We start from the raw sequence: 12,014 nt of genomic DNA, 5'->3' as shown, positions 1-12,014 counted from the left end.
GAGAGGAAGAACATTAGTGTCAGGGCTGAAGGCCTGTGTTACGTGTGTTAATTAAATTCTCTTGGGGGCTTGGTGTGGAGTGGGTTTCTCCACCCTGGGAGACACTGTGTAGGTGGGAAGACTAGACAGACAGGTGAGCTAGTTCCAGACTCTGCAAGTCAAGGAGTTCAAACCAGCCTGCGGGTGGGGGTGGACTGGATGAGACCGCACCTGGACTCAATTTCTCCTCTAAGATATACTAACAGGGCCCCAGGGCAGACTTATTTCACAGCCACAGGCTCATGTTCTCTGGACTCCCTAAAGAACTCCAGAGCAGAAAGTAGAAGGCGGGACGCTGGGGCTGGCCTCACCGTCGGTGAAGGGGTGCAGGTAGCCGAAGATGCGGAGGCCATAGTTGGTCCATTTGGGAGACACGGCCAGCTTCCTCAGAGTTGTGCGGATCTATGCCAAGAAAGGGGAGGGACACTGTTACCCAGGAGAGGGAAGAGGAAGTGGAGACTGTCCAGTCAGGCCTGGTGGGAAGACCAGGAAGAAGGGATACTCTGCAGAGAGGAAAGAAGGGCTCACAAAATAAAGGAAAGAAAGCAAACCAGAAAAAAAAAAAAAAAGAAAGAAAGATAAGAAAGATGAAGAAGACAGAAGATTTGGGGTTGGGGGAGAATAAGAGACAGAAGTAGGCAGAGGAAGAGGAGATGGTGTGGAGAGAGAAAGGAGAGGGGGGCCTGCAGCACTCACATGGGGGTACAGAGGGAAGTGGAGGTTTCTCCTGAGCTGCTGGATGGAGCTGCCACACCAGTCTTCAAACACATGCAGGTTGGCGCGGCCCCGGAACTGTGTGGGCGGAGAAGCAGGTGAGAGTGAGCACACCCCGACCCGCCCCTGCGGCCCAGGACTTGAAGAGGCACGGGCCACCACAGCCCCAGCACAAATGTTCCTCTCACTGTTCAAGGTCAGGGCCCAGTTCAGTCCCATTCCCATCCTTAGCACCCTGGGCTTCTTTCAGGAACTTCATCCTCATGGCCTGGCCCTGGGGCGTGGGTCTGTTTTTCTTGTCATGCATATGTGCAAATGTACATGTGTATCCACACACACACACACACACACACACACACACACACACACACACGCACACTCACTCCCAGCTCTTTCCACGCAGGAAGGGGGCTGGTTTGCATTCCCCAGGCGCGGGGGAGGAACAGCCACCACAGGATGGTAGAAATGACAGCGGGAACTGGAAGGAAGTGCCAAGCTGGGGTTTCAGCAGATGACTCGCTCCCTCCTCTCCCCTTCCCCTCACGCCCAGCGAGAGGAGAGCTCCACAGCTGTCTGCGGGTGAAATCTTATCTACCCAGTGGTCTCCATGCTTGGGGCTCCCCTTGTGGGGAAGCAGCCGGGAAAGTGCTGTGAGAGGTTTCTGGGGACTCATCTGCAGACCAGGCCTCCCTCCGCTCTCAGGAGCGAAAGCCTCTCTCGGCCCAGGCCTCACCTAATAACGAACCAGGCGCCCGGTCTTCCAGGCAGTCCTGGGAAGGCTCCTGGGAAGCCGGGAGCAGAGGACGTGTTCTCTCTCCTCCTCAGGACAAGGCATGAAGGCCTGGAGCAGAGGCCCCTTCAAATGAAAGGACTAAGGCGGCAGCAAGTACTCAGAGTGGGTGGAGGCCTGGAGCTTGGTGGGGAGGAGTGGGGGAGCATGGGGATATTGTCCCAATTTATCCTGACAAAGAGTTTCAGATTACCCCACCTCAGCTCTTTTCTCCTCCCCTCCCCCAGAGCTTAATCTCCAGGTTGTGGGAGGTGGGACCTCAATTACTCTACACAAACAGACCCTGCACTGCCCTGCCCTGCCCATGGTGGCCCTGTAGTTATCAAAAGCTAAACTGCCCTTAGGAAAACAGAGGAAGGGCCCCCCAGACTGGAAGCCCAGATAGAAGGAAGTGACATAAGGTCTCCAGCAAGAGATCTGGAGTGGGAGATGGGAGGGGCGAGAACCTGGGGTGGGGAAGAACTCAACAGGAATGTGGCTGCTGGGGTGGGCACAGGCGCCGGCTCACTAGCTCACAGCTGGATCCAGAAACGACCCAGGAGAGCCCCTCAGTCACTTCCTGGGTGTGCTGGCCTGGTGGGCGCTAGGAATGCGGGATCTTGGGAAGCAGCCATCACTCCAGAGACTATGAGTGGGGGGCTAGGGTGGGTGGTAGAGAGAATGTGGGCTGGGTAGGTGGGTGGGGGGAGGGGTAGGTTCAGGCTTCTTGGAAGGAAAGAATGGGTACATTGTGCTCCTTCTGGAGAAATTCCTTAAGTCCCATTTACAAGACCGGCGTCTTCTGCCAATGGCCTCTTCACTGCCCCTTCCTAGGACTTTCAGGGCAGTGTGCTCGGATCCACAACAAGAGGCAGAGGCCGGGCATGCCACTAGAGAAGTCTCTGTGTTCAGCCGGGAGGCCAGAGGCCACAGTGGGTCTGGGCTGGGAAAGGAGGGAAGGAGAGAAGAGCAGGGCTCGCCTCCCACCGCCCTCTCATGGCCTCGCCTGAGGCGCTGCAGGAAACCACAGGCAGGCGGGAGTGAGAGCAGAAAGAGAACCTCCATCTCCTAGGAGGGCTAGGCCTCACTAGGTTTTAAGCTAGCCCTCAAACCGTGCTTCACCCACCCTCAGGTCGTAGGTGGGGAGTCTCTTAGGGACCGGCGGGCACCACCTTCTTCCCCAGGCTCAGCGTTGCAACCCCACCAGGATTTGTGTCCCTCCAAGCTTTGCGGACTTTGTATCCGGCAGGGAGGTGGGACTCCAGCTCATCAGCACTGCCATTTGCCCACTTCCCACTGTTGATGGTGGCGGTGGCTGAGACCAGGGAAGGGCCGTGGGTACTCCCATTGCCGGAGCACATCCACAGCCAGGGAAGGATACGGGACTTCCCAGCTACAAGCAGTGGAGGAAGTATCTCTTGGAGGCGTCTCATTTTAGAGGTGAGAATATTGATGCCTACAGAGGTAAACTGACTCCCTAAGGACACACAGCAATTACCCTGTGGGAGTGGGGAGGGTGTCTTGGAGTGTGGGAGGAGGAGGGGGAGGCCAGCCTGATGGGTCCTTCCACAGGAGAGTCCACTGTTCCACCCCCACTGCTGCCTCTGCCAGGCCTCACTAGGCCTGCCGGGCCTGCAGCAGAGCCTCCAACTGATCGAAGCTCTTCCCCTCCATCATTCTTCCCCCTGCCTGCGGCATTGCTGCTCTGGATGTTGCCAGAGGCTTCAGAACAAACCTCATCCTGGCACGACTGACCTGCTTTCCCAGCCTCACCTCACACCACTCCCTGTCACACATCCACACTCCACCCACAGCCAACTCCTTTACCTCTCTGTGCCTCCCAAATACTATTTCCTGATTGGAAGGCCCTTTCCTTCCCTCCTGACCTGCAAACTCCAGCTCATCCTTCAAGGCTTTTCCCAAATCCTTCTCCCCGAGGCCTCTTCCCTCCTCTGTGTTCCCTGCATATCTCAGTTATTCTGAAGAAGTTAAGCCCAGAACCACATTTCCTCATTTATTCTATAAGCACTGAGTGACTGCTTTCTTCCAGTTAAAGATAAAAAGGTGTGGTATGCAGAGGTATGGAGTGCAGAGGGCAGGAAGGCAGCTCTACCTCCATGGGAGGTTGGACGCCCATCACAGGATGTGAGCCTCACTCACTGGCCTTCCACTGACGCCTTGCTGCTCCGTCAGAATCATACTCGCATAACCAGCTCGGCTGGCTTCTGGGTCACCCCATGGGCAATGAGGCCTCGCCCAGGAGATGCACAGAGGTGGGACCACATGACCCCAACACAGCAGGACAATGAGGTCACTGGTTCCTACATACCAGACTCCAGTTCCAAGTTTCTACTCAAGCTACTCTTGATTCCCTGTTTATACCTGTCCTTTGAGGAAACTCTGCCTAGAAATTAAGAGCTCCAAACTCCATGAAAGTAAGAGGTAGCTCTGGATTTTGAGGAAAGGACCAAAGGCCCTTTTGGTGAAATCCTAATAAGATTCTCCACCTGAGTAGATGATTCGTAAAAAAAAATGGAGATGCCACTTGAATCACTTGGTACGATGATGGTGTTTCTGGGCACTGAAAACAGGAAAGTCTGATCCACACAAAAGCTTGTATGCAAACATTCACAGCAGCATTAGTCATGAAAACCAAAAAGCAGAAACAACCAAAATAGCCATGTATCAAGGAATAGATTCATAAAATGTGGTACATCCACACATAGAATATCATTCAGCAATAAGAAGAAAAAGAAGTACTGATACATGCTGCACCATGATAAGCCTTAAAAATGTGAAATAAAAGAAGTCAGGTACAAATAGCCACATATTATATGATTCCATTTACATGAAATGTCCAGAACAGGCAACTCTAGAGAGACAGAAAGTAGCTTGGTGTTTTTAAATGGGTGAATTATCCTATACAATAAAAGGATAATATACAAATTGTCCCCTCCACCAGGAGTTCAACCAGGAGTTCAACCAGGAGTGCGACCAAGGGATGGGGCTGGCCCGCCAACCGCCAACGGCCCTCCCCCTGGCCACATGGCCAGATCGCCCCGATCAGAGCAGGCCAGCCAGGCCTCACCCATGCACGAATTCGTGCACTGGACCTTTAGTATGGTATATAAACCACCACCACATACCCCAAAAAGGGGAGCCTGAGGAGGAATCTACATCCCAACCCTCTCCTAAGAGATGCTGCCTCACCAAAACCCACAAGATATGACCCACAAAAATTTGGACTTGCTTTGATCTGATTTTGTGTTCACCAAATTTCTTCCTTATAACTCTCTTGGTTTTCCAGAGGGAATATCTTGGACTGGCTTTAGCTCAGCGGTTCCTTTGACTGCAGAGGGAGTATCTTGAATAGCAGACAGTGTTTCAGTCAAAGGACCCATATATTGACTGGTAAGTGAATAAACTGGCATTGAGGTTTAATAAGTGGGTTTTCTAATTAGTATTTTTGATTTGGGTTGACAGGAATAAAATTTTGAGGGCAGTTACCCCATGAAGGCCAGCTTCCCTGGCCATCTATTCTGATGGCCTCTCTCCGACACACCAAGTAGAATGTCCAAGACTGTTCCACTTTCAAGAGTGGCTCCTGGCCTCAGATAGTGAGTGGCCAATGTCTGGCACAGGGAGACAGTCAAAGAGATTGTCAGCCTTCTTATAGTCTTCCTTGCTCCCACCAGAGCAGGGCTATGTACTAGCTATGCCACCTTGAGTGAGTGAGTGAGTGAGTGAGTGAGTTAACCCCTCTCATGACCTAACAGCTCCTGGCAACTAGTACTTGTTCAAAAAATGACATATCATTAACCTGAGCACTCATTGCTGAAACTATAAGTCAAGACAGGAGACAGGTAAGGGGATGGGAAGAAAGAGATCCCTTTGATGGGCTGGAAGAGAATTGGAAGATATGTACCTTCATGTGTAAGTAATTTAACCTTTCAGGCCCTTATTTTCCTTGTTAGTAAAATAAGAAGATTGGATCAGTGACTCCCCAAATATCCCTGCAGACTGTAATGGGATTTTGTAAGCTACTTTCCATATTATTAAAAAATAAATAAATAAATAAAAACACCAAAAACACAAAGTCAGCCATGGCCAGGTGGCTCAGTGGTTGGAGCATTGTCCTGTACATCAAAAGATTGTAGGTTTGATTTCTTGTCAGAGCACATACCTAGATTGTGGATTTAATCCCCCCGTCAGGGTGCATACAGGAGGCTATCAATTGCTATTTCTCACTAACTTCTCTCTCTCTCTTTCTCTCTCTCTAGCTTCTTCTCTCTCTAAAATAAATAAAAACATACCTTTGGGTGAGTATTAAAGAGAAAGGAAATCAGGTATCTACCACCAAAAGGCCATATACTCTTACTAAAATATCAATTATTCTTTTAAAAGTTAATTTTATATTAATCACTATTTATTATTGTTCACTATTGTCATTTTATATGTAGGGTGTCCCAAAAAATGTATACACACACTTTGAATAATTATAAAGGCAGTGTTTATTAAAATACATTTCATTTTCAAAATTAAGCTATCAGTTGTGTGAGCATAGATACATTTTTTGGGAACACCCTGCATATCTCTATTCTTGATGGGCAAAAAAGTGGAAACGTTAATGATTAATAAATGCAGAATGTTATTTAGTTATAATCTTTCTTTTTTTAAAATATACAATATATGTATTAATTTCAGAAAGGAAGAAAGAGGGAGAGACAGAAACAACAGCAAGAGAGAATCACTGACTGGCTGCCTCTTGCACACCTCTCACTGGGGATCTGAGCCCGCAACTCTACCATGTGCCCTGACCAAGAATAGGGCCAGTGACCTCCTGGTTCACAGGTTGACCCTCCACCACGAGCCACACCAGCTAGTGAGTAATTACAATTTTTCAAAATAATAAGTTCATCAAGAAAAATTATCCAGCCTGGCCCATGTGGCTCAATGGTTGATCATCAACCCATAAACCAAGAAGTCACGTGTTTGATCATGCCTGGGTTGTGGTTTAATCCCTGGTAGGGGGTGTGCAGAAGATAGCTGATCGATGTTTCTCTCTCATCAATTTGTTTATCTCCCTATCCCTCTTCTTTCCTCTCTCTCTAAAACAAAGAAAAAGAATAGATTACAAACAAAATATCTGACATTATAAATAAAATTGTTTTTAAGAAAAGAATAAAAATGATCCAAAAAGAAAAGAAAAATATTCTGGTCACTATAAATAAACTGACAAAACATTTATAGCATGGGACAAGTAGTTTATATCACTAATTGGTAAACTAATGTATAAATACTTTATGTAATTTATGACTTATATTGCTAATTTATGGACAGAAAATCACCCCATGAAAAATGGGCAAGAAATACAAATATGCAATTTAAAGAAAAGAAATATAGTAGTCAATAAACATTTGAAAAGAATAAAATATTTTTAAAAATCCAGTCTGGCCACGGTGGCTCAGTGGTTGAGCATTGACCTATGACCCATGAGGTCATGGCTTGATTCCCAGTCAAGCACATGCCTGGGTTGCGGGCTCAATGATTCTCTCTCATCATTTATGTTTCTATCTCTCTCTCCCTCTCTCTTCCTCTCTGAAATAAATAAACAAATTATAAATAAATATATATGTATATATACATATATATACATATATTATATATATATATAATTTTAAATATATATATAATTTAAAAAAAAGGAAGATCCAAACTGTGCTCAAAGGAGATAAGGTTGGATCACTGGGCCAACAGTCTCTAAGGCACCTTCTTTTCAAAATACTATCTGGAATTGGGGTGGGGCATAATTACCTGATGATGTCATCTAGTGTAAGTGTACCAGTGTTGTAATCCATCCTCTCTCAGGGATTTAAACAGGCAGTTTCATAGGATGAATAACCTACTCCTAATGTCACATTTAGAATGATACTGCCTCTTTCACTCCTGCCCCACAGCAAGTGGGTAGATTGGAAATAAAATCACCCAGGCTGAAGAGATCAACTTGTGATGAGTATGGATAAAGACAATGGGCTAGCCAGTACCACCCAGCCCAGAAAAGTAATCTATGTGGACAAGTTGTAAAAGATGAAACCCAAATTTACAATATTCACCCCAAAGCACCATGGAGTCTTGGCATAAGTATTTACTCAAGGTAATCTTTTTTTTTTTTTTTTAAGTAGATACTATTTTCTCTGTCTTTAATTTCAGATAAATTGCTAGTCTTTTTTAAAAAAATATATTTTATTGATTTTTTTAAAACATATATATTTTTAATATATTTTTATTGATTTTACACAGAGAGGAATTGAGAGGGACAGAGAGTTAGAAACGTCGATGAGAGAGAAACATCGACCAGCTGCCTCCTGCACACCCCCCACTGGGGATGTGCCCACAACCAAGGTACATGCCCTTGACCGGAATCGAACCCGGGACCTTTCAGTCCGCAGGCCGACGCTCTATCCATTGAGCCAAACCCGGTCTCGGCTCCTCAAGGTAATCTTAAGCATGTTAAATAACCTCTCTGAGCTTCAGTTTCTTGACCAAAGAAAAATCTCAAATCCTTTATAAATAAAAGGTATCATGACGGTTATGACAACTTTTTTTTATTCACACGCTTAACTGCTTCCTGTAAAAATTTTCTGAAACAACATATATTCCTTAAAACACTGTTTCTATAGTGTATGTTCCTTAAAAAAATGGTTTCATAAATTATTAATAGCTGTTCCGTGGGAAAAAGCAATTCAGGAGGCAAGTGAGTTTGGAACATGCTGAGCTAAACCAAGTTAAACAGATTATTGCAGAACTTCTCAGAAACTTTCATGTGCTAATGTGTATTTCCAAGAAGTGGATGCAATATATAGCTTTTAAACCTTATTTAACAATGAACTCCTTTCTTCCAGGAATATCTTATGGGGCTTAATGGTTCAAGAAAGACAGTTTGGAAAGCCTATCTTTAATATGGGGAATTGGCGGGGACATGGAAATCGTGGCTTCCCTGAGCCTTTTTTTCCTTGCCTATAAAATGAGGATAGTGATACTATTTTACTGGGTATTAAAGCTGAAACGAGGTGATACACAAAGCCTGGCACATGGTAGGCTCATAGCAAATGTTAGTTCTTCTCTAAAGCAAGAAAATCGAATAAGCCTAGAACCACTCCCCTCTTCTTTCTCCCAAATTATCTAAAAAATTTTAACAATAACCACAGGAAAAAATTTTTCTGTGGTCTCCGGAATTATCTGTAGAAGCTATAACCCTCTCAAAAAACAGGGACAGCCCTTACCTCTGAGAGCCAGGGGACAGCTTTATTCCACTGCAGGTAACTGCTGTTACTGCTCCCACCTCGCTCAAAGTCTTGGTCCTGGCAGAAGAGTGAAGAATGAACTTGGTGGGAATATTAGGGTGAGAACAGGATTTGGGGCCCCTTGAAAGCGACCCTGGGGAAGTAGAGGTCAGGAGACAAAGCCCTGGCCCCAGGAAGCTTATCCACTTAAGGGACACTCCATTTATCATTCACATTATATACCTCAGGATATACCTCCTTACAGTTTCATCCATGTATCTCCCGAGGTTCTTTTACTGCCTGCATTTTTTTTTTCCAGTCTTCCCATATGGAAAGAAACTTTTTCTAATTAGATCAGGCTCTCCAGAAGGCAAGACCTTGCCTTCCTTCCTCTGTATCCCTCAGGACTCTGCCCAGATGTCTCCCTCATTTGTCCTAACAAGTGGGAGCTCCTTGGGGACATCCCAACTGTTCCCTACTGTGCAAGTCCACAGGTTCATTTTGGTTCTGGTCTAGTCCCCAGGATCCACATCTGTTCTGGACTCAACCACTGGGCTCTAGGCTAAATTGAATCACAATTTCCCTAACCTCCCTCCCTGTCACCCCAAACCCAATGCTGCTCTGTCCTCACTAGGGACTGTTGATCCAAGAAACACTACCGGAAAAGTGCTCTATTACAAATCTGTCCCCCAGCTATTTGCAGGGGAGGGGTGCCTGTCTATCGCATCACCTCTGACTCTTAGACGTAAGGATCTGGAATTATAACTAAAGTACCAGCCCAGTCTTCAAGCTGGCAGAAGGCAGGACATGCTGGTCCTGCCTCAAGCCCCCTGTTGCTGCTGGAGATGGCGGCCACATACCTGGAGCGTAGACATGGGCATCTTGAACTATGTGCTAAAGGCTTTGAGGAAGACAGGACGCATATCTCTACCCACCCAGCTAGGAAATCCTTTGAGGTCAGAAAGAATCCCAGGAACTCTTTCTCCTCTGCCTCTCTTACCTCAGAAAAGCAGATTTCCCTTAAGACTATAAGGACAGGGGCAGCCAAGGTCCCATGTTAATTCACTGGCAGGGAAAATGGGCTGGCTCTGCCACATACCCGGAGGCCTCGTCTCTGGGGATGGTAGAACTGAAGATTTGGATCCACAGCTGGAATGTTCCTGCTGGCTAGAGCCTTGGCCAGTTCTCTCCAGCTGCCATACCCTGAGGAAGGGAAAGAAGAGAGGGACAAGGTCAACATCACTTGAAGACCTCATAAATCTGTAAGATTTGGGGGGAATACTAGAGGTAATCATCTTTCCTTCTGCTGTTTCTCACCCCTCTTCACATGGTGGGTATGAAGTGTGAATGGTGGAATTGGGAAAAAATTACAATGTTGGCCAAGGTCAGCTGAGCAGAGAGAGAGGAAATGAGCTGGTAGCCCATTAGGACTTGCTGTCTTCCACAAATCAAGTGGAAATGGAGCGTTGTCCTCCCACTGGTAACTGGTACAGGCTGATTCTTCCCCAGTTTCCAGTGGAGGCAGATTTCTCCCACTGCTGCTGTGGAGAAATGGTGGTGAAAGGCAGTGGAACTAAGCTTTTCCCTGCACGAGTTCCCTTTCCAGCTCAATCTTTTTCCTTTAAGCCCAGGGAAATAGCATGGTACCTAGTTGGGTAGCCCCAACCCACAACTGCACAGCTTTAATCACTGGGTTGCTGGATGGATCTAGAGCTGGGGAAGGCAGGAAATGGTGGGTCTGGGACTTGGTGTGTATTAAACAAATTTATAAGATTCAAGGCCTAGATATTCTTGGATTGATCTGGGGGCTGTGTGACTACTGAGGCCTGCACCCTGACTGCTCTAGGACTAGTTGGCTTACACACATCTGGGAAGGCTAGAAGCCAAACTATGATGAAAGCGAGAGGTACAGGAAACCACTTGCATTCATAATCAAGCAAAGAGGCAAGGAGCTGCACTGAGGGTGAGGGTGGAGAGAAATCAAAATTCAGTGGTCACACTGCTATTCACTGGGTGTCAGAGCCTACTAACTGTGAAGGAGATGGCTTGGGCATGGATGTTAGACTTCGAATGTGTGGAACCAAACCACTGTTAGCCATAATCAGGATCATAGACAATCAAGGGCTGGAGGGGCTTTCAGGATTGTGTAGTCATTTCCAGGTGAGGAAAATGGGACCCTGGTGGTCAAATGGCTTATCTAGGCTTACTTGGTGTATAGTGACAAGGCTAAAACTAAAATAGATTCAAAATCCATTTAAACGAGCTGCTGCTTTCCCTTCAACAACTCCATCAAGACACTACCATGATACTACAGTGGATACAGCACACAGGAGTCAGACCAACATCTCTCATCCCTGGGAGCCAATAGCAGGTCAAAAGCAGAAGTTTCCCAGGAACCCCTTTGCGGCACCAGGAGTGAGATGGACAGGCAACCAGACAGAGGAAAGAGCACAACCCACAAATATGGGCCCACAGAAGGTGGACATCAGTGTTTTGCATGAGTGTTTATGTAGCTGACCCTAGAAGGAGATAGACTATGAGAGTGTGGGGTGTTTTTCTTACAGTTTTATGCAGCCCTTTAGTGTTTACTAAGCACCTCATAGGCATGATCTCATTTGAGCCTTATGAGAATCTATGAAATAGACCAGGTCTGATTATTCCCATTTTACAGATGGGGAAAGAGAAGCTCTGAATTTAAAGTCACAGAGTTAGTTGTTTCAAAGCCAGAATCAGAACAGAGAGCCTCTCTGTCTCATAAGCCGGAGTTTTCTCATTCCGCCTACATTTGCTCCTGTGGGACTTTTTGGCACAGACTTTGAGGAGTTCTGGGGGCAGAGGCCTCAGCTGGGGATCTGCGCCTCTGGGTTTCTGCACAGACATCAAACCTCTGCGCATGTTATGTTTATAGGAACTTCTGCAGATTTATCCCTCTGCCTGTTATCAAGGTCTCTCCTGTTTCCATGGCTGGCCAGCTGGCAGTCAGAAGCAGCAGGTCAGATTAGTTCATGCAGGGGATGTTCTGGGGAAGCAGGATTCTGGGGCCACTGAAGTGAGGTGAGGATATGGGAGTGAGGCAGAAAGATAACAAATGTGCCCAGTTTTACATGCTGCATCTCTGGATGAGCTCAGGGGAAAGCTGTTTGTTCATTTGCTCATCCCAGCTCAGCCATATCTCATGTAAGAGCCTATCCCTGCCCAAGCCCTGGGAG

General features: G+C 46.7%; 1 protein-coding gene across 1 annotated transcript in view; it reads right to left on the bottom strand.

The window, feature by feature from the left end:
• The window catches only part of B4GALNT3 (beta-1,4-N-acetyl-galactosaminyltransferase 3), a 101,110-nt gene that overhangs the window by 16,863 nt on the left and 72,233 nt on the right, over positions 1–12,014 (bottom strand). Inside the window, exons 2-5 of the mRNA XM_036456660.2 lie at positions 9,905–10,008; positions 8,806–8,883; positions 736–831; positions 351–441 (exon numbers count right to left, since the gene is read on the bottom strand). Coding sequence (XP_036312553.1) covers positions 351–441; positions 736–831; positions 8,806–8,883; positions 9,905–10,008 — 369 coding nt within the window. The remainder of the gene's footprint in view (positions 1–350; positions 442–735; positions 832–8,805; positions 8,884–9,904; positions 10,009–12,014) is intronic.

Source organism: Pipistrellus kuhlii, unplaced genomic scaffold (assembly GCF_014108245.1).
Source record: "Pipistrellus kuhlii isolate mPipKuh1 unplaced genomic scaffold, mPipKuh1.p scaffold_m20_p_3, whole genome shotgun sequence".
In the NCBI taxonomy this organism is placed as follows: domain Eukaryota; kingdom Metazoa; phylum Chordata; class Mammalia; order Chiroptera; family Vespertilionidae; genus Pipistrellus; species Pipistrellus kuhlii.
Note: the sequence above shows the minus strand (reverse complement) of the source record. Positions and strands in the feature narration are given on the sequence as shown.